Here is a 24,207-nt window from a genome sequence, read left to right as displayed (position 1 = left end):
GGTTAGTTAAATGAAAGAAGCAACGTCTAAATTGTATTTACATTCCAATCTTTAACCAGGGAAATGTGTACACATGTAGACAAGAAAGAAAAGAGAGATTTTTAAGCAGCTGGTACACTAGAGGGGCATCATGGATGAATGTTGAAATTCCCCAAACAATACCATGCTGGTCATAAGATTTGTATAAGATAATGAATTCAGAGACAGCAGAGCAAATTAGCAAAAGCTGATCTGAAGCTGCTCATTTCCAAGCCTATCTGCTCTCTCCAGCACTGGTACGGGGCTGCACTAAATTAAGAGAACTCCTTTTGATGCTCAGTCTGACCAGGAGGGTGTGGGCTGTCAGCAGCCTGATGTTTTAATTAGTGACGTTTCTTCTGTAGCTAACCTGGTAACAGGGCCCAAAGACAGAACCAGCCAGTCTGCTCAGGAAATACCTTGATCCCCAGAATAACTCCCCTGAAATCAGAAGATCTTGGTGCTGAGTAGAAAGGATACCCCTCCCGGTCCCTTTCTGGAGAGGGTCCCAGGCAGGCAGTAATGAAAGGCAGAGGTCAGGGAGCAAGGTATCCACATATCTCCTTCCTTACTTTGTCCCAAAAATGGGACGTGGGCAGAAATTCCCACCTGCTCTGTGGACCACGACACCACCTGCTCCATAAACCTCGGGAAGACCAAGGAACTGGAAGAGATGGGGTGGCTGATTAGTCATCTTATCCAGAATCAAGAGGGACCATAAGAGGTTGCCTAGAAAGCCAAATTCATGATTTGGCTGTGCCATCTGGACTTTGTGCCAGAAGTTGGACTACCCTGGCTGTGCTCGTGATCCCCATGGCCCGCGTTGAGTGGGGAACAAACCATAGCGTGCTGAGCCATTCCTTTGTGACTCTCCACATTGAAGATTTCACAGCTTTCCATGGTTCCTCTCCAGTCTGGAGCTGGAATCCCTTGAGGTGGATGACACTAGGCTTGAGAGAAACTCCCTCTGCTCAAAGGGCTCCAAGCCACTTCCAGGAGGGGCCTCAGGAGGCTGAGGGTAGACTGGAGCCACTAGGCTTCTTTTGGGTGAAATGGGAAGAAAGATTTACACCCCTTCTCTTCTGCCACTGCTGCCCCAGTCTCTGCTTCTACCACCCGATCCCCTGGGACAGTGGGAAGTTTAGTGACTTAATCCATTTCTCCTTCTGCAGGTCAGACTCAGACCATTCCAGGCAGATGGGAACCATTCCCAGAGAGACCTTGATTCTACCCTAGGTAGTCCCTGGCAGTGACGGTATTTCCTGGCAATCTAAACCCCTCCACTTCTGTTCTTCATGGATACATAAACCAGCAAGTCACTTCATAGTTAAAAACACTTCCAGGGGCACCCAGGTGGCTCAGTCAGCTAAGCATCTGCCTTTGGCTGGGGTCATGATCCCAGGGTCCTAGGAGCTCCCTGGTCCCTGGGGCTCCTGCTCAGTGGGGAGTCTGCTTCTTCCTCTCCCTCTGCCATCCCCTGTGATACAATGATGCTCTCACTTGCAAATAAATAAATAAGATCTTAAGAAAAAAAAAAAAAAAAAAAAAAAACTTCCAAAACCCAGGTGGCTCATTGGGCAGAGTGGGTATGGCTCAGAGCACAGCCACATGGAGCCCCAAGAGCCCACTGCTACACCTGCTCCAAATGACCAAGAGCCAAGACCCTGTGCTTTACCCTCCGGGCCCCACAGGCGCTTTTTGCCAGGGGTTTACTGGGCTCCCTCCAACTCTTTGAGGCCAACAACATTCCACTGCAGCCTAAGGAGTAGAGAGGAAAACAGTGCCCCTCAAGCCTGCCTCCATTCTCCCCACATCAGATCCTCTGGCTGAGGGGCCAGAGGGGGCATCGTCAGCCATTTCCAAGGAGATCCTGTCCCAGGAGGAAAGGACAAATCAAGGCATCTTCCTGGAAGCCACAGCCTAACTCAAGGTGTGGACAGATCCCAAAAGCAGACTAGCCCCAGACCCCCTTTCCAGGGCGACCAGCCCAGGTGGGTACAGCAGGGCCCAGGTAGGGAAGGCCCAAGTCCTGTGCCAATGTGAGACACCAGATTCTGCAGCCCAAAGCCCCAGAGCTTCAGCGTGCTCTAGGAGGGTGGCCCAGTGGCAGAAAGTGGGAACCCTCACACCGGAGAAGGAAGGGTTAAAAGTGCCTCGCCCCAACAAGGGTGCTTAGCCTCTTCAAACAGCTAAAGCCTGTTTTGCTTGGTGCAGGTTTTCCCAATAAATCCAGGGCCTGCAATGATTTACCAAGAGCCTTGGTTATTGGCAACAGCAATCTCACTTACCCAGAGCAGCACTGAGAACAAGCCGTAATTTAAAGCTGGATTTATATTGTTTGTTCTACAGCAACAAACTCAGCAAATCATAAATTCCCTTTGAGATGAAGAGAGGAAATTGACAGTATTTATGAACTCGAAAGGCAGAGAAGGGCCTGACCAGGCCTTTGATTTGTAACTGAAACTGCTTCTGGAAGCTTCAGCCAAGGACACAGCTGCCATCCAGCCTCCGGGAGCTGGGTTCCCGCAGGGCGTGGGCGCTGGGAGGGGAGGGGTGCCTGGCAAGGTTCACACCCCCACCACGGGGATGTTCTGTGGATCCTACAGGCAGGACGTGGCTCTGTGCTCCTCGGGACATACGGCAACAAGGCCAACATGGGCGGTCCTCAGATCGCGAGAACATTACATCATGGCAAGGGGAGTTTGTGAAGACTCAGGGTCACTCTGGTCTGGACACGACTGCTCGTGTGCAATGTCCCACACACACCTGCACTTCGGCCTGTGTCCTAGACATACCAAGTACCACCTTCTGAGCAGCTAAGAAAGAAATGAAGAGCAAAAGTAGATGCTCCCAAATCCCACCTAATAAGGTCAGAGAACCAAGATGTGTTAGTGTGAAGCACACAGGATCTGAGAAGCTCTCGCCGTTCCTCACGTGCCCCCTCCCCCAGCTCACTCCTTTTTCCCTTTCATTCCACCCCCAACCCTCACCCCCTATTCCTCACCCAGATTCCTCCCACCCTCAGCCCTGGCCCCAAACAGTCTTCCTCAAAGACAACTCTCATCTGTTCCACGCTCAAAAGCCAATGGGATCCCAGCCCGATCCCTACACCAGACATTCAAGGTGGCCCACCCGCCCGTCCACTCTGTCCTCTCCAGCAGGCTTGCTCTGCTGTCTCACCGCCATCCTGCCTCGTCCTCACAGAAGCTGCCCCCACGGCTATCATCCCTACGTCTAAAAACACCGCTGGCGACACCTCCAGCTTTTTCCCCACAATCTGCACTTATTTTTCCTTCAGTGTTCGGTTGGCTCCATCACTGCGAGACTGGGTGACCCTGGGGAAGTCATTTCTGTCACATATACCATGAGGAGGAAAGACGAGATCATCTACGCGTCTCCTCTACACTGCCATCTAGGACACTTGGGTGGATGTGACATGGGAAAGCCTGCCAGCCAGGTCCTGGGCTGCCCACCCCTGTCCTACGAAGACTTCAGGGAAACATTTGGCCTGAGAGCCCCCGAGTGCCCATCTGCACTCTGCTGATTCCCAGTGGGGCTGAGGCGGGAGGCTCACCCAGATTCTCAATCATGGCGTCCAACGCGGTCACCGCGGCGGAATAAATCCCCGAGTTCTTGGAGTTGAGGTTGTCTGCAACAGCAACAATGATGGAGAGCAGCATGGGGTGTAAGCTTTCTTTGAGGAGGGGGATCATCTTGGCAAGGGACTCCAAGGCCCACTGGTTCACTTTCTTGTTGGAATCCTGAAGCCTTGGGGTGAAAGCATCAAAGACCTATTGAGGGAACAGAAACCAAGAGCCCGTGGGAACCCAGACTGGGCAGAAAGCCCACGACCCCACCAGCCACCCTCAGCAGGGATTCCTCCTGCCTCCCCGACAGGGTCATCCAGCCTGTGCCAGAATATTCTCAGCGATGAGGAGCTCACCTCCTCAAAAGGGGAGGAAGGCAAGAGGGGAAGAGCCACCACGTACTGAGCACTCATTGCGTCGAAGCCTCTAGAACATCTCGTTAGGGGTTCCCTGCACTCTCGTGGAATGATCTTAACCGGTGAGGCAGGTGTTCCCATCCCCAGTTTACCACTTAAAACAAAGCAAAAGCTGAGGCAGAAAGAGGGAAAGTGATTTGCTCCGCATTACAGAGCTTAGTAGGGAACGCGGAAGGACGCCCTGGTCTGCTGACTTCAGGCCCGTGTTGGCTTAACAATCTGCAGCCTAGATCCTAGAGGAAGCAAGCATCTGGCCAGGCTCCCAGCCCACCTGCCCAACCATGCTGGCCCCATCGCCTGGCAACCACATACTCCACCACCCAGCACGTCATGCGCCTGGCTGGATCAGGAGCAGCCGTCAGCCGTGGCATCCTCTACCTCTACCCTCCTTGCCACAGCTGTGCTGAAGGGATGAGAAAGGCCCAAGACATCTCTGGGTGATCCCAGGTGCCTGGCAGGAGTCAGGGCCTTTGCCCCCTCGGCTGCTTCCAGACAATCTCAAAGGGTTACCAAGGCGACTGGATAGCAGGTGCACCTGGAGGCATCTGCCACCATGTCCTGCTGTGTCCTGAGTATTCCATATTGAAGCTGCACCCCCAGGAGAGAGACGGGCCAGCGCTCACCTGGACCAGGTTGGCGGTGATGAGCTCCGGCGTGGCCTTGCAGATCTCAAGAAGCCGTCCCACGCCTTCCATCCGAGACTGGTACTCTTTGGCCTCCAGCAGCCGCGTCAGCTCCCGAAGCTTCTCCGCCACCTGGAGGCCACCACGCACGGAGGAGCGTAGCCCCGCCAGCCGCGGGCCGTTGGAGCTGAGCCTGTGGGGAAGAGACTTCTGACCCAGGCAGACCCAGAGGATGTCTGTCTGTGCCTCTTGTCCCATGCTCCTCCCACAGACAGGTGAGACCGAGACGAGAGTGTCACCTGCAGCTTGGCCCACCCCCAGCTTCTCCACCTGCCGCTTGAGGACTCCAGCCCTGGAACTCTGGATATCCCCTTTCCTCCGGGGACAACAACAAGGTTGTCCCGAGCCCTGTCCTTTTGCCAGGGGACAGGGTTCTCTCTTCTTGCCTTTTTACTCTTTTCAGGAAACACATAAGGGGGGGGGGCGGCTGGTGTGGGAGAGGTGGGAGTCCACCCAAGGGTGACCAAACATTCAAGCTAAGAGTGAGGGAGGATCTCACCACATGCCTTTATCCTGATCCCCAGTTACCTCAGCCTGTTCATACTTCTCCAGGGACCAGGGAAAGGTTACGCCCTGTTCTCTCCCGCTGAGAGCACACGTCTACCGCAGCCTCTGGCCCAGTCCAGCCAGCAAGAGAGCAGTTCCATAAAGGACGCCTACCCCCCACACCCAGCTCAGAACCTGGTTCTTCGAGCACGTGGCCTACATGGCAAGTCCCCTCTGACAGAGCCCAGCATCAACCATGCTGTCATGCATGCCTCCAGTCCACGCGGTGTGCCCACTGAGTGCCAAGGGCTGTGGTGGGCACTGAGGACAGTGAGATGAGAGACATGTTCTTTGCCTTAAGGTGCTCTCAGACCAACAGAGGCAGGTAAGCCCAGGGGGCTGATGGAGGACTGGAGAACAGAGCACAGAGTGTCAGAGATGGCCTCTGGGGGAAGGTGACAGTGATGTGAGTCTTGGGGAATCCTGTAGAATAAATAGGCATGTTCTGGGTGCAGGCAGTGTAGCATAAGCAAAGGGAGACCGTGTGTGGGGGTGAGAGCAGGAAGCTAACCTCAAGCAGGTGGTGGGGGCTTCCCTGGGCGCCTGCTAAGGTGTTCAGAGGGGTCCTCCCCAAGCACCAGAGAAGAATTTTGAGTTTCAGGCACATCAGTGACCAGGGAGGTTCTGCTTGGTTTCTGCTCCTCCCAGCACCCACCCTCCAGCCTCTCTGCCCGTTCCCTGCATCCGCCTTGTCCCAACTCTGCCTCTAAATTCACACCAGGCCACACTGATGGCCACAGGATGTGTGTGCAGCTCCAAGTGGGCGGAGAAGCGCTGAGCTCAAGTAGAGAGTCTGGCCAGCAGCGCGCCCACACCGACTAATGGCATGGCTCCCACTCTGCGGGACTGCAGAAACCAGCCTCTGCTGGCAAGTGCTTCCCAATCCAGGATTTGGTCTCCCTGAGACCAAATTCACTGATGAGTGCTGCAGACCCAACTAGATCTCCGCCATAGCCCAGATCCACAGAGACTCCCAGAGCCACCCCTGGCCTAGGGCCAGCGGGCCATCTCTGTCAGCAGCCTTGGATGTGGAGCCCCAGAGAGACGAGAGCAGCCATACCCGTCCTCGCCGGGCAGCCCGTTCTCACTCAGCACCAGACTCCTCGATACCTTGCGGCCCTTGGCAGATGGAAGCCCGTCACTATCTTCCAGTCCCTGGAGAAAGGCACACGGAACATGAGCCACAGGGGTGGCCCTCTAGGGAACTGCAGGCCACCCCGGGCTAGACCACAGCAAGAGCTTCTGAGGGCACAACTGAACATTCCAGACCACTGGTAGTCATGGCAGGGGTCAAGATCCCCATTCAATGGGAGACAGTGTGGATACCCAGGATGGCTCAAGGCACAATGGCAGAGAGGGGCAGAGCCAGGTCCAAGCACAGGGGAAGGAAATCACCCTTATCCCACCAGGCAGGGGTCGAGGGTGAAATGAAATCTCTGAAATGCACAACCCACTCCCCTGACCGGCTCAGCTCTGACCTCCCCGGCACCCTCCACCCCCACCCCCACCTGCTTAAGCCACCAACTCACCCGCTGCTTAATAGCCGCCATGACCTTCCGTAGGTCGTGAGACGGGAGGCTCTGCTTCAGAAAGGCATCAAACTTGGTATTTGACATCAAGATATTCACCATCTTGCGGCCATAAAACCTGCCACAGAAGAAAGAGAGGGATGAAGAAACAGCCATAGAAATGCATCATAAATCCGCTTTCCAGATTTACAGAGGTTTTGTAATTGTAGTAAAAGAGTTTTTCAATACTTTTTCTAATTAAGACAATAATTGCTAATTAAGACAGTTAAAAACTAGATTCATAAAGGAATAAACATCATCCATAACCCCATTACCAAGAGAAAACCACTATTAATTTTTACACATTTTCTTGTAGCCTTTTTGATGCATAAATATTTTTGTTGATACCAGATATACATATAACTTGCCTCTGGCTTTTTTTCACTTCATCATTCATCATCTTCCCGTGTCATCCTTTTTAGTGGATTTATTCCATTGGATGACTATACCAAGATGTACTTAACTTCTTCTAGTATGGGGCATCTAGAAGTCTGAGGAAAGGGGCAAGGGGGCAGTATGGGAGAGAGTGGTCAGCTCCACATAGCAAACAGCAGTGGTTGGGGGAGGAAATCAAAGAGGGCTTCATAGAAGAGGTGACCCTGACATTAGTTCCCAAGTGGGATGGAATCAGGGAGTAAGGGGGTGGAGGTGGGGGGTCATTCCAGAGTCGGCAAGACAATCCGTCACGTTGGCAGGTGTGTAGTTGGAAAACAGCAGGCAGGGCCTGGATACGACAGAGGAAAGGGAGAAGGTATGACCCAGCTTCTGGAAATGTGAAGGAGCTGGGCTTTAACGTGCAGATAGTAGGAAGCTGCGGAATGACCAGACTCACACTTAATGGAAAATGTCTCTGACAGCAGGTGGGGGGCCAGGAGACCTGCTAAGAGGCCACCAGGATAGTCCAGGCAAGAGACGATAAAGTCCTGAAATCAGACTATAGAGTGGGAGGAAGAACGGGAGGTCAGACTCAGGACCTACTAAGAAAGTGGAAACTGCAGGGCTTGGTAGCTGACTGGAGTGAAGCAGGAAGCATCTATCTATGTCATATTTCCCTCAACCCAAGACTCCATTGATTATAAAATGCACCATTGATTTATTTTCCCCTGAGGAAAAACAAAAATAGAAAGCACTGGCAATTTCCATTGCATTCAACGACACTGCCCCATTGGGAAAGCAACACTTTCGTGTATCATCTCAGAAACAGAGATAATGTTACTCATGGGCAGTGCCCCTCCTTCCTTAGGCTGGCTAAACTACTTGGTGGTTGCCCGGTAAGGAAGTGTGGAGTTTTGGTTGTTCCTTCTGTGACTGTTTGCATTAATATCTAATTTACATCCCATCACTCTAGTTCTGTGCCTTTTCTCATATACTATAGCTTTTCATTTCAATGCTGAGGAATAGCATAATATTTCTGAGGCATTTTAGGGAGCAATTAAACTCAGCAAGTCCCCACAGAGCATCCATGGTGACTTCTTAAAATAAATATAAAAGGCTAACGAGCAAAGAAAGGCTCCTAGTTTAGTTTCTACGATGCAAACTGCAATTTGAAGGTTTACGCTATGAGCAATAATGACTGAGTTTGAGAATGTGCAGAGAGTAAAACCCAAATCAAAATTGCTGCATGGCCAGCAGCCACTGTGAGACGCCTCTGATTGTAAGATATTAAAACGTGGGGAGAATTGTGTGTCTTAGAATCAATGCAGTATGAAGGTCCCTGCTCTGCATCTTAGATGACTCAGTAAATAACAGCGACTTTTAACAGTGGAAGGAACACAGCCAGAGAAACAGGCTTGGGGAGAAGGCAGTGGGTTCATTTAGGGCAACTCTGTACCGAAGATGACAGCGGGACATCTGACAGCAGGAACGGGTCCTCCAGAGGCCTTAGAGGAGAAGCACTGATGCTCAGAGAAGGGGTAGGCTGGAGGGAGACCCTACGGAAGCATCAGAGTTGCCGTGGCCGGGACAGGGAAGTGGTAACAGTACTCAGGGAAAGTTGTAAGAGGAGGACAAGAATGAAGACAGTCCTGTGGCCATCTACATCCGGAGGGCAAGCAGGCAGAGAGGCGGCCACAGAGAAAGAGAGGAACTAGGGACTGTAGGGCCACAGATACTGGGAGCACAGGTGCCAAGAAGGAAAGTAGAATGTCGTCAACGCCAGCAACGTGACAGGTCAGACTGGAGGGGGACACTCCAGCTGGAGAGACAGTAGGTCTCGATGTCCATCCCCCTCCCAACAACTACAAAGGAATCAAGCAGGACCTTCTCGTTCCCCACCAATGTTCCTCATTTCAGTAAATGACACTGTCATTTACCCAATTGTTCAGTTTAAAAGCCCAAGCATCATCTTTGATTTCTCTTTGAAAGCCTCCCCACGCACATCCTGTTGGCTCTGCCTTCAGAAGACACCCCAGTCCAGCTCTCCCTTCCCTTCTGCTAGCCTCCAGCACCCCTGGCAGGGACGGGGGAGTCACCATCTGTCTGGTGTCCCTCCTCCCTCCTGGTCCCCTCCCCAACGATCAATCCTCTAATGAACCACCAGAAAGATTTTTTTTTTTTTTTTTTTTTAAATCAAGAAGGCAGCAAACATTCAAAGACACATAAACTCTAGGGGCACCTGGGTGGCTCAGCCATTAAACGTCTGCCTTCAGCTCAGGTCATGATCCTGGGGTCCTGGGATCGAGCCCCACACTGGGCTCCCTGCTCTGCAGGAAACCACTGCTCCCTCTCCCACTCCCACTCCTGCTGCTTGGATTTCCTCCCTAGCTGTCTCTCTCTCTCTCTGCCAAATAAATAAATAAATAAAAATCTTTTAAAAAGAAAAGAAAAGAAAAAAAAAGACACATAAACTCTAGTAACCAGGGGGAAGAAACACTCAGAAATCATAATGAGCTGGTACTTTTACCCATTGGATCAATAAAAATCAGAACTCCCGACACTGTAAGTTCGCTTGGGTTCGGGCCCTGGCCTGGCAGGAGGGGTGCGGTGAGCTCAAGAGCTCCCCATGATGCTCAGGCCACTTAGTAGGACACAGGCCCCTGACCTTAGTCCTGCCCCAAGGAATACACCCAGACATTCTTCCTGGGCTCCGCCAGGGAGCACATATGTGAGCACAGCTGCTGTGGGGAGAGCGCCCCTCGGCCAGTGTGGAAGCCCGGCAGGCAGGGGGGACATGCCCCTGAGGCACATTACCAGATGCCGTGTGGCCAGAGTGTCCCAGGAACTGATGGGTGTAATTGACTGGACCTTAACCCTAGCTTTCCAAGACTGTTGACCAGGTTCCAGCGCTCTCCTGCTTCACGCTGTTGAATGTTTCCTCGCACTCCTATTGAATGAAGATCCTCTGGTGGCTTCTGGTCACACCCCAGCCAAATCCTCCCTCCTGACTGCAGCCTAAGGGGCCCTGCCCGGCTGAGTCCTGCCCTGTCCCACTCGTAGCCTATCTGCTCTGCCGCACTCACCAGGCACCATGCAGCCCCACCTTCCTCCTCCCAGAGCCCCGAGCATACTCCCATCCAGGGGGGCCTTTGTACATCTCCTTTGCTGGGACCCTCGCACCCCAGACCCCCAGTGAGTTGGCTCCTGCTCGCCCATCTGTTCTCAACTCCAGTGTCATTCTTCCGGAGGGTCTCCCCCGACTCTCAATCACAGTCGCTGTCACCCCTTCTCCACTGTGGTGCTTTTCTCTCTAAGAGACCCCTTATCTGTCTCTGAAATGATCCTAATAATTTATTTGTTTATTATCTGTCCACCCCACCTAGGGTAGCAGAGGCCTAATCCTTCTTATTCCCTGCGCTGTCCGTAACAAGGAAGCGTGATGAGCTCACTACCCTTGAGAAGAATGAATGGCCTTTCAGAGGATGGAGCTGAGGCGGGTCAGGAACCGAGTGAGAGCAGCGGCGACAGAGGGAGAACCAGAGGCGGGCAGTGTTGGCCATTCCTCTATGCCGGCAGAGGGAGATGGATGGCGGCCATAAGGGAAGGACCCAGCTGCGGTCTGTCTGATTGTCCCTCCCATGGCCACACCAAGCTGGGCAGGCCAGGGCCCTTGGGGCTGGCTGGTTGCCTTACATGACCTGGGCTGGCAGGTAGGAGCCCCCGGACCCCTGAGCCCGCATCACCTGGTGTCCTGGTTGGAGTCCTGGGCCAGCCTCACCAGGTTGTGCACCAGCATCTCAGTGCTGTCCCTGGTGCCGGAGAGAAGCTTCTCGGCGCCTATCTGCTCCAGGACGGTTGAGAGGTGTTCGGCAGTGCATTTCCGGACTAAGGGGTTTCGGTGGCTGAAAAAAAAAAAAAAAATACAATCCCAGTCAAAGGACTGGCTCAGAGCAGGAATCGTGGACCTACAGTTGTGCCTCCATGCTCCACGCCATGATGGGCTCCAAAATCTCTCATGGGGCCACAGGGGATCTTCTAAGAAAGAGCAGTCATGTCCTGATCACAGAACCCAGGATGACAATGTAAGGATGCGAGAAGGAAGAAGGAGCGCCTACAGCCTCGTGGTGCTCGGCACACACACAGGTGCTCACCACCTCTGGGTCTCCTGAGCCCGTGTTTGCCTTCCCCAACTTTTCTCCACCCAGAAAGATCCTACACAACCCCCATCTCCTTCTCTGCCCTCCCCAGCCTCCTCGGCAGAATGTTACCTGGGGCTAGCGCTGTCCTGGTCCCCTGAGAAGTACAGGTGCACCCTTGGGGCTCCCCGGCAGGCAAGGAGCTCCTGGGAAGCTGGCACCAAGCTTCCTTCCCTACCCCGTGGAATCCTGTGCCCCGCGGGTGCCAGGCACAAGCCCACACTTAGTGAGAGCTAACTGTGCGTTTGTTGAAGTAAACTGAGACAGGAAAGAGACAGGGATCCATGGGTGATCTGGTAACCCTAACAGGAAGAACCTGAAATCTTACAAGAGAAACCCATCAGAATGTCACTTGTTTCTTTGTCACCCTTTTCAAATGGCCTGTGTGGCCACAGTTCATTAGACACCTGACCCTGCTTCTTGCAACAATGATCAGTTGCCTCAGCTTGTAATGAGCTTAGCCTGGAGCCAGGCGCCCGGCCAAACACCCCCATCTGCCAGCTGTTCGACCCCACATGCCACTGTTAGTGTCATTTTTGCAGGTGAGGAAGCTGAGTAAAGGGAGGAATCCAGAAAAAAAGTATAGTTAATTTCTCCCCAGTTAGTGGCAGCCACAGTGCACGGTCCATAAATGTTACAGTAAAGGCAGGCACAGCTCTGAGTGCCCTTTCATGAAGCAATTCATTTACCCCTCACACTTGGAGGAGGTATGCACCCTTATCATTCCCATTTTACAGATGATGAAACTGAGTCCAGAGTTCAGTAACAATCCAGGATGTGAACCCAGGCCACATGACTCCAGAGCCCCTCCCACTTCCCACCGGGCTGCAGGGCAGCTAGCGAAGGCTGGCCAGCTGCTGCCACATGCCCTCGGGTCTTTCCCAGAAGCCTCCTGCATCTGTATCACGACTGCCTCTGGGGTGTGGTGGTGTGGCCCCATGGGATAAAGGCTTTGGGAAATGGTTTTGGTTTTCCTTTAGTTTGGGTTTTTCAATAAGGTAAAAGCAAACCTGGCTGCAGAAAGGTTCCCTCAGTAGGCCAGCACCTTCCTCCTTCCCAGAAAAAGAGGTGTGAGCTAGAACGAGACTGTGGGCCTTGCTCTGCTCACAACCTTGATTTCATCAGAAAGAACGCCCGTCGCCTGGGAGAGGCACGAAGGCCGCAGGCGGGCTCTCAGTCCCGTCTCGAGGGATGTCACCACGGACGCTCTGAACTCCCCAGCCTTGAACAGAACACAGCAGCTCTCCCCTTGCGGCTGAGGCTTAGGTGCCCCGAGCTCACCTCCTTATCCCCAGCCCGGCTCAAGAAAGGTAGGAGAGAAGCGCACCAGGAAGCAGGGGTTTTCCTCCCCGCCAGCCACATGTGTGAGGACCCGCCCCAATTGCCTGTTCCTCGCCCAGCCCCAGATCTTTCCTCATGTTTTACCTTCCCAACCCACCGCTCTGACAACAAGCCACCACATACTAGATGCCTGCAGAGGTAAGGGCCACCAGGGAGCGGGCGGGGGTCACGTTCTCCACCATGGCCCCCAGGGAGCGGTTGGCAGCTCTCTGAATGAACTCGCTGGTGTTCCCCATCTTCTGAAGCAGGCAGCGAGCGATCTCCTCAGCCTCCTGGTCCATGTTCTTCTTCAAGGCCCGGAAGAGGGCCCCCAGGGTGCTGATGGCCAGGCGGGACACTTTGGAGCGGAGGTTGGTGACCTAGGAAAGAGATGGGACAGGGAGCATCCAGGACTGCCGGACCTTGCCAAGGGCTCCAGAACATCCAAGAAAGGACCACATCCCCAAGGTCTCCTGCCACCGCCACCTCCCTGCAGGCCAAGGCCTCGCCAGGCTGGAAACGAAAGTCATGCAGTAGCTCTGGACAAAACAGTCCCGATTTTTTAAAAATGCTATTGTTATCATCACAGTTTTTTATTCTACCTGAAATTTAAAATTTGAACATCTGAAATCTGTGCAACATTTTGTCTTCAAAGTATTTTTACAAATAATGTTGGATTTAGTCTTCACAAGCCGTCCCCCACTCAACCTCATCCCCACCCCTGGAACAGTCTATTCCCAAGAAGAGGCTTGGCCTCCACGCGTGGCAAAATGCATCTCAATGCCTCTCTGGCTGGTCTGTGTCCCCCGTCTCAGCCCCAGGGGAGAAAGTCCTTGGGAAATGTTACAACTTCCTTGAAGCTAGAGATCTAGCCCCAAACATTCCAGCCCCTCTCGTCAGGCATCTGAGTGCAGAGGACAGCACAGGGCTGGGACAAACAGGCTTACAGGACTCTGCCTGTTTCAATGCCCAGAGATTAGAAACAAGGAAACCCCAAGCCCCAGTTTTCCAGTCTGAGACATGGGCGGCTACCTCCCACGTCTGTGGCTAAGGGCTAAGATATAAGCAGGGGATACCACGTTCCAGGAAGCCATGGCCCCTCCGTGACTGCCTTGTGAACCACACTGAGCTGTGGCACCTGGGAAGGGGGGACTGCCTGCCCTGCAAGGTGGGGACAGCACACAGACACAGGCTGTCTAGGTGGCCTCACCTCTCCAGTCACAGCCAAGGACACGTCGTGTAGCCTCCCAGCAAGGACATCTGAATGACAGACAGCCAGGCGCTGGACACTTAGCAGGCCCTTCTCCTTCGTCTGCCTGAGAAGCGAGTTCCAGGCCCGTCAGTGGCAGCTGCGGAGGGAGGAGCCCCGCTCCCTGTGCAGACCAGGGGTGCCCCTGCCACCCCTCCCCTGCCACAGGGGAGGCAGGCAGCTGGGGTCAGGAGAAGGGGTCCCCTCACCAGTCGCTGCTCTCCAAGCACTGGAGAGCATCCATCAGCCCCAGCTCAGGGTTCGAGAAAGGCCTCAACTCCTTAAAGGTTCTGGGATCCAACTCTTCCTCCTCTTCTTCCCACTCGGGAGACCCCAAGGTAAGCACCGCAGGTAATGAGTTGGCTGCCCTCGCAGAAAAGAAAAGGAACACAGCATGTTTCAACAGGAAGACTCAGGCCTGGCCTGACACGAGGTGAGCTCAGCGAAGGGACTGGCCAGGGCTGAGAGGGCAGGGCTGTGCATCCCCTGCTGCGGAGATGCAGACACCTCCGAAAGTTCTAGCTCTTTTTGGCCTTTTCCACCCCAGCCCTGCCATCTTGATGGTTCTAAACAAGCCCGCCTGTGATACGCTGCTTGATGCCGCATGACAAAGCCCACCGTGCCCTATCTGTGGTTGGGTGATGCTTGTCAGTCTGCAAGGAGGGAACCCCTCTTCACATGGGTGGTGTCCTAACCTCATCCCCACCCAGGAGCCTGTGTTACCGGCTTCTCCTCCCTCCCCACTCTCTATCCTTTGTGAAGTCACCCACGGTCAAGGCAGGGACGTGGCCCAAAGGAAGAAGAGGGGACAGTGAAAGCTCGAAAGAGACAATGCAGCTAAGGGGGGTGCAGTGTGGTCGAGATGTGGCAGGGACTGCCAACAAGCAGGGATGCTGTTTAAAACTCAGGTCATGCTTTCTAGGCTCCCCTTCTATGGGGACAGGTGCTAGAATCATAAAATCCTAGTGGAACAGGAAGGGAGTTTAGCCATCTATCTGCTCCAGTGCCCAAAACACATCATCGAGGCTTCAGAGGCACAGCGGGGCGGGGGTCCCCACCCACAGCCCCTCAGCATCTCCATCACCAGAGCCATGACAAAGGGGTCTCCTCTGAACCCAGAGCTATCACTGCCACACCTCGCTTCCTGGCTACTTCTCTTCTCCACCAGCATGAAGGTCCAGGCAGCCCACACAGCAGGTCCTAGGCAGGGCAATTCTTTACTTAAAGCCAAGACCAAAAGACCTCATTCCCGGATTTTCTTTTCAGCTTTGCCATTGGACAAGAGCCATTAGCCAAAATCTTAGCCCCCGTGGGCAAACATCACCTTAAGTAAATTCAGGTGACTTTGGGTCTCTGGGTCTCAGTTCTGTTGACTCTAAAATGAGTGGGGTAGATTATACAGACCATTATCTCTTGAGTACCCACCATTCAATCACCACTTTCATGACCTCTTGCCATGTCTCTTAATTACCTGTAATTTTATTTAATGGCATTTTTCGTCAAGCCAATCCACTTTTCAAAGTCTTAAATAAGTTTATCGTAAAGGGATATCTATGTCACTACCATGATTGGCAAACAAATATTATTTGTCACAGGACAGGATATTTGCAATAAAAATAAAAGGACATTATAAACTCCAGTGATCAAATTGTAACCAGCTTCAGATGACTCAAGCTGGAAGGAAGATCTCTTTGTTTAAAAAGCAGATTTCCAAGCCTGAAAGGGCTGCTCACGACTGACACTGAATTCAGACTTTCTACTTGACAGAATCAAAGGGACAGAAAGAGAACGGAAAAGAAGGATGAGTCAGTATTATTTCTGGCACTAAAATGATGTTCTGTTCTCTCACTATAGTCCCACCACAGCCCACGCTTAAAGAAACTCAAGAGCCAGACTGGTTGTTTTCAAATGTTCTTTAGTAGCAAAATCTTTGACAACTGAAAGGTCAGGTGGGTGCCCAATATATTAAAAAATGAGGCAAAATCAAAGCTTCTCTGGTAGAATGGGGTCAGAGCCTCTGTGTGCCTTGGCACCATCCCACAGAACTTTTGGATCCTGGGATCCCCGGCGGGAATCAGCCCTATCCAACCCTGGCATTTCACGAGGCAAGCTACAGGAATTCAAGGTCTTCCCAGACCCCTCTCTTCCTCTTCCCGATGTTTCCAGCCACTTTCGGGAATGCTTCTCCCCATCATCTCTGGTCCTGGTGCACTGGTGAGGCCTCTAGGACATGTCCTGGGCTGGGCACACCTGCCCTTCTACCAGTAACTCCATTTGCAATTCCCCAGACCCCTAGTCTGGCCCATTGATACTTTTGACTCCCACACTATCCCTCGTTCTCTGGCAGGGTGATCACACCTCAGGCCGCCCTCTACTCTAACACAGGTAATGGGAAAAAGTAGAGTGGCCCAGGTCACCTTTCCATACCCCAAAGCATCCCAAGGCTGCACAGCGAGACGGACACATGTCCCCCAGCCACTTGGCCGGGCCCTACCTGAAGCATGGCGGGCAAAGCTGGGCTCCCGCTTGCTGACAGGGATGCTGGGCAGCGAGGCCCGGTTGGCCCGCTTCCTCAGGATACCACCGATGTTTCTGCGGGGGCTGCTCAGTCCTGTGGGCACAGACATGGTCCCACTGCCCCGGAGGGGAAGGAGGCCTGTGGAGACAGAGGAAGTCCTAGAATGGCGCTGGTCCTGCCTGTCCTTGGCCCCAGTCCTCCTCTGGATGTGGGCCCATTAGTGGCTCCCAGTCCAGTGTCCAGATGGGGAGCATCAGGAGCTGTGGCTAAACCCTCTCTCATCTAGGGGTTGGCCAAGACATCTCCCCAGCCTGAGGGGATCCTGCCCCCAGGCGCCCAGGTACCTTCCTTCATCAGGACTCTGCGGGAGGCCAGGCTCTGGGAAGCAAGCTCCCTCTCCCTCTCCAGCTCCTTTGTCCTCTGGAGCACCTCCATCTCCTTCATCTGCCTCAGCCGCATCTTCTCCTGGGCAGACTTGGAGATGGTCACCTGGATCTGGCAGAAGGTCAAGGCAAACTCTGTTACCTTGAGGACCCACCAGTGTCTTCTGTACCTGCATTTATTCTGTCAGGAGTGTGAGTGGCTCCTACGTGCCATCGCTCTTCTGGGAGGGAACAAAACGACCAAGAACTTGCTCCCGGAAGGCCGCCACGGAGCAGGGAGACAGCAAACAGAGCAATTTCTAATGTCAGGCCATATGTACCAGAAGGAGGGAAAGAGGGTGGCCAGGGCTTCCATTTTAGGTAGGAAGGCCCAGAGGGACTCCCAGAGTGGGGGAATTGAAGCAGAGACATGGATGGAATAAGGGAGCAGAAGCCATGCAGATTTCTAGGGGAGATGGGTGCTGAGCAGAGGAAAGAGAATGCAAAGGTCCTGAGGCTGGAGGGTGCTGGGCACGGTTGGGGGCGGTGAGGACACTGGCTGGAGCACCCCAAGTCAGAGGATGAGAGGACACGGGGTCAGAGGTGGCAGGGGTGGGCAGAGCCATAGTGCACGGGGCCCCGCGGCCCATGGGGAGGGGTCAGACATGTCCTCTAAAGGACACAGAAAACCACTGAGGTTCTGAACACAGGAGTGACCTGATTGGACTTCACTGGGAGACAAGGGTCCCTCCAAGTGTTGTTGTTTAATAACTTTATATTTGGGAATAATTTAAGACTCACAAAAAGTTGCAGAACAGAGCCAAGAGTCTCCATGTGGTGGGGCTTGCACTAGCATCGCGAGAATGAGGATGACAGAAAGGCCTGGCTGTGGACAGGTCCCAGAAGCAGAGCCCACCGCTTCTGCTCATATATGAGGAAGAGGAGGCAGGGGCGGGCCCAAGATTTTTGGCCAGAGTAGCTGGAAGGCTGGAGTGGCCTTTTCTTGCTATTTACTGGGGAAAGAGCTTTGGGGGGTAAAGTTTCAACAGCTGAGTTTTAGATGAGCTAAGTTGGAAATATAATTAGATACCTAAATGGAAATGCAGAGTATCAGTTAATACCTACTTATTTACAAAATTTGACTGCTCCCAGAGGTCAGGGGAGGGTCAGGGCCAGAGAGGGACATTTGGGAGTCCTCAGAATACAGATGGTACTCAATGCCATGGACCAGAACAGGTCAGAGGGGGTCAGATAAATAGGTCAGAGACCAGAGATCCAAGCTCTGGGGCCTCTAGCATGTAGAGGGGAAGAAGATGAGGAGTCAGCTAAGAGGACTGGGAAGGAACGAAATCCGATGGGGTGAAAAACTAGGAAGGAAGCCATCCCCTCGCCTCCCTCCCAAAGGGGGGACTTCAAGAAGAACGAAACAGCAAAGCTGCTGACAGGGGTGGCGATTAGAAGAGGACTGAGCTGTGCTGCTCGTGGGAAGCTGGAGGTCATCGGTGGCCTTGACATGGGCAGTTTCCACGAGGGCAGTGGGACCCAAACCCGACTGCAGTGGACTCCGGACAGAATGTGTGGAGACAAAGCAGTCGTTTTATTTTTTTAGACAAAAGAACTCACAGAGAGCTAAGTCGCTGATGGGAATGGTCTGATTCCGGGGAGGATATTGTTGATGCAAGAACAGTTAGAAATGCTGGGGCCGGGGTGTGGCTGGACGAAACTAGGCGAACAGGACATGGGTGGCGAGCGAAGGGGGTGCTTCAAAGCGAGATGCCAGTTGGGGAGAAGTTGTCACAAGGTCCTCGGTCTGGCCATGGGGTGAGCGGCCAAGGGGGGCTGGGAAGTGGGGTCGTCTCCCAGCCCTGAACTGTTCTTCCTTCATGCCAGGCTCTGACGCCCTGGCTGGAGAGGGAGGGCTGCCATGCCCGGACCTCATCGTCACCGTCCCTGGACCCTAACACAGCGCAGGTGCCCAGCGGCCCTTCCAGGCATGTTTCCTGTACGCTTCCATCTCCGCTTCAGAGACTGAGCCCGGAGCTCCCACGGCAGTGACTCTTCAAGTGTTAGTAAACACATCCAGACCAGGGAAGAGAATCATCTGGATCAAGGTCACCTTAGAAGCGCAAGGTGTCTGCCAGCCTGTCAAGCAGAGCCTTTGGCTGATCTGCCCGAGTCAGCTGCCTCTCCGTTTCTATCTTGGGTGCTGGTTCAAATTACTGGGCTTGGTTCCCCTAAGCTCCTCTCCACTCTCTACATCCTGCTTCCTTCCGAACCTCAGGTGACCTTGTGCCCTCCCTTCCTCCCTCAGCCCCCCGCTATACTCCCCTTCCCCTCGCCCCCACCCCATCCTTCTTTTCCTCTCTCTTGTTTCTCTTCCTTTCCTCGCTCCTCACCCCCAAACCATCTTCAGGTTCCAGTCTTAAGCGCCCAGGGAGCTGACTCAGGGCTCTTTCTTGCCTTCCTCAAACTGGCCCCACATTTATAAATTTCCTCAAACAGGCTTGTGCTCAGCCAGTGGTCCACTCTGACCCCCACTTTCTCCTCCCCTCACTTTCCAGGTACCTTGGTACTGTTCTCCTTCTGGTCCTCGTCTTGGAGCGAGGGGCGGGTTTCTTTGGCCTGGCCGAAGGAGAAGGCTGTCAGTGTAGGAGCGGACTGAGATGAAGGCAGGGGATGCTTCACGGGGGCAGCAGACCTGTCTCTGACAGGCAGGGCTGAAGGTCTTGGCTCTGAGGAGTCAAGAACAAGAATGGAGCTGAGGACACCCAGCACTCTGAAGCCGCCTCACCCTTCCGGGCTGCCCCTGGGGCTCTGTGACCCTGCGGCTGGTGAAACATTTTACTACTAAGCCTGCCACCCTCTGCTGTTCTGCCCAGTGCTTGCTTGGTGGCAGAAGTCTACAGAGCAGCGCTGGTGCACACAGAGCGGGCTGCCCAAGGACCAGCATTCTCCTCTCATGCGTGCGTCCGTCCACCCACCCATCCACCCAGATACCCAGATACCCACTCATTCAATGATTACTGCACACCTTAGTGTAAGATCGGGAAGGGAAGAGCCTGGGCAAGAAACAGGAGGTGGTCTGTTACCTAGAAGTTTAAGATAGCTCCTGAGGATGCCAGTCTGTCTTACCTGAGAGGCGTGCACCTCAGGAAGAGAGAAAATAAACCAAGCCCCATCATCACACAGTGTGGAAGGACCAGAGAACTAATCAATGTCGGTCGCATCCCCTCGTTTTACGGATAGAGAAGACTCAGCAACATTCACACGCTCTTGTGACTGTACAGTATTCATGTCCAAGTGACATCAAATCAATAGTGTCTCTTAGTCACTCTAGATTTTCCTAATCAATAGACTTCAAAAGCAACTTGTCTTATTATGGAGGCAGGAAAGGGGTAGATCAGCTTTCTTTCAATGAAAAAAACGTTATCTGGGTTCTCCTGTTCATAGTGTTTGGAGTACACTGCTCTTGGGTGAACCTGCAAATAAGGGGTCTGCTGGAATGGGGGTCACCCTCTGGGGCTGCCTGAGGTTGGAAGGGACACCTTGAATCTGGGACCTCCAGGAGGGCTCCCAGGTTACCCTGACCTCTGCCCAGCCCCTGCCCTCTGCCAAGGATCCCTCTGCTTCGATCGCTGGAGAAGGATGGAGGGCCAAGATAGAGGAGGGGTAAAGGCTTCGTTTGCTCAAAACTAAAGGGGCAGGGCAGAGGACACAGGTGCTCAGGTGCCAGCTAATGAGGACAAAGACTGCAGGAATGCCACGAGACTGAGGAAGCCCCCTGCTTCAGACAATGCCACGTGAGCTCCTTCTGTGTGGTAGGCGTGTTACACGTACGGGGCCATGCTATCCCCAGCTAATGGCTGGAAGATCAGAGAGCCCTTTAAGGACTTCACTATTGTGCATCCCCTCTCCTCACCCCCAACTCCATGAGACAGCCTGGAAAGCCTTGTCTGAGCAGCCTGACCCCTGCCCCTAGCCCCCAGGGACCCGGTTCTCGAGCAGCATGATGAGATGCAAACAAGGTGATGCAAACCAGGGGACAGTTACAAACTGGGGTCTCCTGGCACACTCAGGGGTAGCCGTTAGGGACACTGTGGTTGTCAGCATGGGTCACACCAGACGGCCCGAGGTCACCCCACTGCAGCCCAGCCAGACAGCAGCAGGGAAGCGGCCGCCCCCGAGGTTTCTATGCCAGGCCTGACTCTCAAGCTCAGCTCAAGTGCTGAGCCTGGGGCTTCCTGGGCCACCGCCTACCCCTCGCCAACTGGCGCACTTGCTAAGCCAGAGGGACCTGCTGGAAAGCTGGACTGGGCGTGGGCCCCCTCCTGCCGGTCTGCCCGGCCACTGAGGTATCCTCCTCCCCAGCCTCGGGGTGCTCCATCCAGATCCCCTCACCTGACCCAGGGCTCAGCTTCCCTCCTCCCCGCAGTTAGGTCATCAGGCTAGAGAGCCTCCTGCCTCCTGTTCTGAAGCTTCTCTGTGCCTCGGCCTCCAATGCCCTCTCGCCTCCCTAATATCCCAGTTGGCCCCGTTCTCATGACACAGAAGCCTTCCAGCACCCGCTGCCTAAGGGGTTCGTGGGATGTGGTTCAATGTCACACTCGGCCTAGTGAGGAACATTCTCCTCTACCTGCTTAAAACAGCACAGGGCAGCTGCACAAAGTGACAGAAGCATGGTCTCCGTGGCCATGTGGACCCACGTGCGCATATGATGGGCTGCCCTCCGTACTCCAGAACCAGGGACAAGACCCAGCCTGCTGTCCCCATGCAGCCGTTCACAGGTCACACAGGCCCCTCTCGCAGCTGGGTTACCGGGAGGCTCTGTGTGCCGGGACACCTCCGCACACCTGGCCCAGGACACCTCCACACACCTGGCCCAGAGCACACCTGGCCCAGCAGCTCTCTGAGATGGCAGGGCCCATGGCCTCAGCTTCCCCATCCGTGAAATGAGGAGCTCAGGTCCGAGGGTGCTCACGCCTACTCCAACCCTAGTTCTGATCCCCTACCCAGTCCAGGAAGCAGGGAGTTGGAGAAAGCAAGTGGGGGTGCTTTTGGGGAGTACGTACCCAGAGATTCAGGGGTCTTCTCCCGAGGCCCACTCTCCCGAGCCAATCTTAAAAGAATGGAGGAGAGAAAAGAACCATGAGAGATGGCAAGTAGAAGCCACCTCAGTGAGGAGCAGGGGGGTTCCTGGATGGGACAACAGGCAAGATGGGGGGAATCGGAGAGGGGTTGTGGGCAGCTCTGTAAGGAGGCTCTCGGCTTGGAGCTTGGAGCTCAAAGCTGCAGGAGATGCAGCTCCATCCGCAAAGTCAAGGGCAGGCTGACAGGAGACCAGACCAGACCAGTCTGAGTCCAGACACACGCCGCACATCACTGTCTCTGCCACCTTCAGGGGTCCATGGCTTCTCCCCACCATTCCTGCAGGAGTCTCTGCCCTGGCGTGCACAGCCCTCTCTGGCCACCGAAGTGGCCTTTCTAATGCAGATCTGATGGCACTTCCACGCCAAAGGCCTTCAGTGGCACCTGGCTACTCCAGGATAAAGCTCACGGTTCTCGGTTTGGCCCACGGGGCCATGCAGTCCTACTAACCTCGCCCACCTGTCTCGCACCAACACCAGTGCACACCCCTTATAGCTCCAGGAATGCCTCCTATCTCTCCCTCCTCATTTCCCAGACTCTCCCTCAGCCTTCAAAACTTGGTTCCGGTCTCACCTCCTCCACGAAGGCTTCCCAGCCTGATTGAGATCATTTCCCAGCAGGCTCCCCAGAATGATTGGCAGCCTCCTATCTTAGCGCTTACCTCACTGGACTTCAGTCCAATGGTTTACTAATAAATCTCTCTCATGAGCTCCTAGGACACAGAGACTGTCTTGTTTGGCTTTGTTTCTAAGGAAACTGGCACGTAGCAGGTGCTTGAGAGCTCTTAAGTAAGTAAATGGACGCGTGGACGGACGGGTGAATAGTGAAGGGACGAAAGAAATGCTGACGGAGGCTCCTCCCCACCTCTGTGCTAGCCTCCCCAAGTTAATGGAGAGGAATCATGTCACAACAAGGCAACAAACGGGGAGGTATTTATTGTGTGACTAAACCACACCAGGTACAAGCTTGGCACGGTGGGAGCCGCAGAGATTTCGAGGCATGGGCTCTGCCCCACAGGGCTCCCAGTCGAAGAACAGATGGGGCTTTAAATAAAAGTGTGGTCAGATGGTCCGTGGGCTACATGCTGTGTAGACAGTGCAAAGGAGGCTCTTCCGGAATCGCCTCCCCAGGGAGGGCAGGGAAGACCTGACGGCAGGGACTGGTGTACAACTGGGGCTTGAGAAACAGTAGGAGCCGAATGGGGGGCCCCGGGTGAAGGCTGGTGTTGGAGCTGCGCAGATGGGGCAGGGAGGTTCTGGAGGTGGGACGGATCCCCAGGGCAGCACAGGAGGTGTGTGGGGTGGCGGGCCAGGGATGGGCCCTGAATGTCAGACCAGCGAGACTCGTCTTTAAGCTGCTGGCACAGGGTGTCAGAAAATGTGGATCACGTGGAGGAAAGGTACCCAGGGCGGTGCAGGAGAAGGGAAAATGAGAACGCAGAGCCCACACGACAAGGTGCCGGGCTAGGAGCTGTCGGGGTGCTCAAGAGGAGCCCGTGAGTGGAAATGGAGAAGGTAGGGGCAAGAGAGGGGTGGCAGCCCTCGTATTTTCTCTTGCTTACAGAAAACCTGACGGGGTGTGGCAGTCTGCTGGGCCATGGGGCCACGGGAGCAAGAGTCGAAGATGATGCTGAGACTGGAAGATGGAAGAGAATGCCCACACCCTGGGGGACGTCGGGAGACTGTGGGAGGGAGGCGGTTTGGGGAAACGTGCAGTGGCCCACAGGTGTGGCCGTGATGGTGGCACAGAGTCGCTGCCTCCTTCTGACCCCCGGATCCGTGTTGGCCATGAGGACACTGAAGAGGTCCACCAGTGGGATGGACATGGAGCCTGACCCTAGGGAGACCTCCGGCCAGAGCAGGGGATGAGGGCATGAGGAAGATACCCATCGTCATAAGCTGCCCGCACAGACAGGACTCCCCCGGGGAGAACACAGAGCGGGCACAAAAGGCTAGGACCGAGCCACAGGAATGGCCACATCTAAGACATGGACGAAGGAGGGTGCAGGGGGCACTGTCTAGAAGGTTCTGCCACCGAAGGTCAAGTAGCAGGCTTCAAGTCAGGAGGGAAGGAAGGAGGAGGTGACAAGGAGGTCAACACCTCACAGGATGTTAAGTCAGGAGCAACGAGGGTGGAGTGAAGGTTGCTGGTCTGGGGCCGGAGGATCCCCCCAGCCACCAGGACCACCTCTGAGGGGAGGAAGGGCCCAACGTGAGGAAGCAGA

General features: G+C 54.3%; 1 protein-coding gene across 4 annotated transcripts in view; it reads right to left on the bottom strand.

The window, feature by feature from the left end:
• The window catches only part of TOGARAM2 (TOG array regulator of axonemal microtubules 2), a 58,819-nt gene that overhangs the window by 7,548 nt on the left and 27,064 nt on the right, over positions 1 to 24,207 (bottom strand). For 3 of the 4 annotated variants that reach the window (XM_059407584.1, XM_059407586.1, XM_059407585.1), the window contains 12 exons: positions 21,908 to 21,954; positions 19,404 to 19,570; positions 16,821 to 16,971; positions 16,453 to 16,614; positions 14,168 to 14,321; positions 13,920 to 14,025; positions 12,854 to 13,089; positions 10,937 to 11,095; positions 6,780 to 6,897; positions 6,311 to 6,405; positions 4,645 to 4,837; positions 3,593 to 3,809 (listed from right to left, as the gene is read on the bottom strand). In XM_059407584.1, the coding sequence (XP_059263567.1) occupies positions 3,593 to 3,809; positions 4,645 to 4,837; positions 6,311 to 6,405; positions 6,780 to 6,897; positions 10,937 to 11,095; positions 12,854 to 13,089; positions 13,920 to 14,025; positions 14,168 to 14,321; positions 16,453 to 16,614; positions 16,821 to 16,971; positions 19,404 to 19,570; positions 21,908 to 21,954 (1,805 nt within the window). The remainder of the gene's footprint in view (positions 1 to 3,592; positions 3,810 to 4,644; positions 4,838 to 6,310; positions 6,406 to 6,779; positions 6,898 to 10,936; positions 11,096 to 12,853; positions 13,090 to 13,919; positions 14,026 to 14,167; positions 14,322 to 16,452; positions 16,615 to 16,820; positions 16,972 to 19,403; positions 19,571 to 21,907; positions 21,955 to 24,207) is intronic. The other variant, XM_059407587.1, reaches the window with a different exon arrangement.

The sequence above is a fragment of the Mustela nigripes genome, chromosome 7 (assembly GCF_022355385.1).
Source record: "Mustela nigripes isolate SB6536 chromosome 7, MUSNIG.SB6536, whole genome shotgun sequence".
In the NCBI taxonomy this organism is placed as follows: domain Eukaryota; kingdom Metazoa; phylum Chordata; class Mammalia; order Carnivora; family Mustelidae; genus Mustela; species Mustela nigripes.
This window is presented reverse-complemented; position numbering and strand designations above follow the sequence as displayed.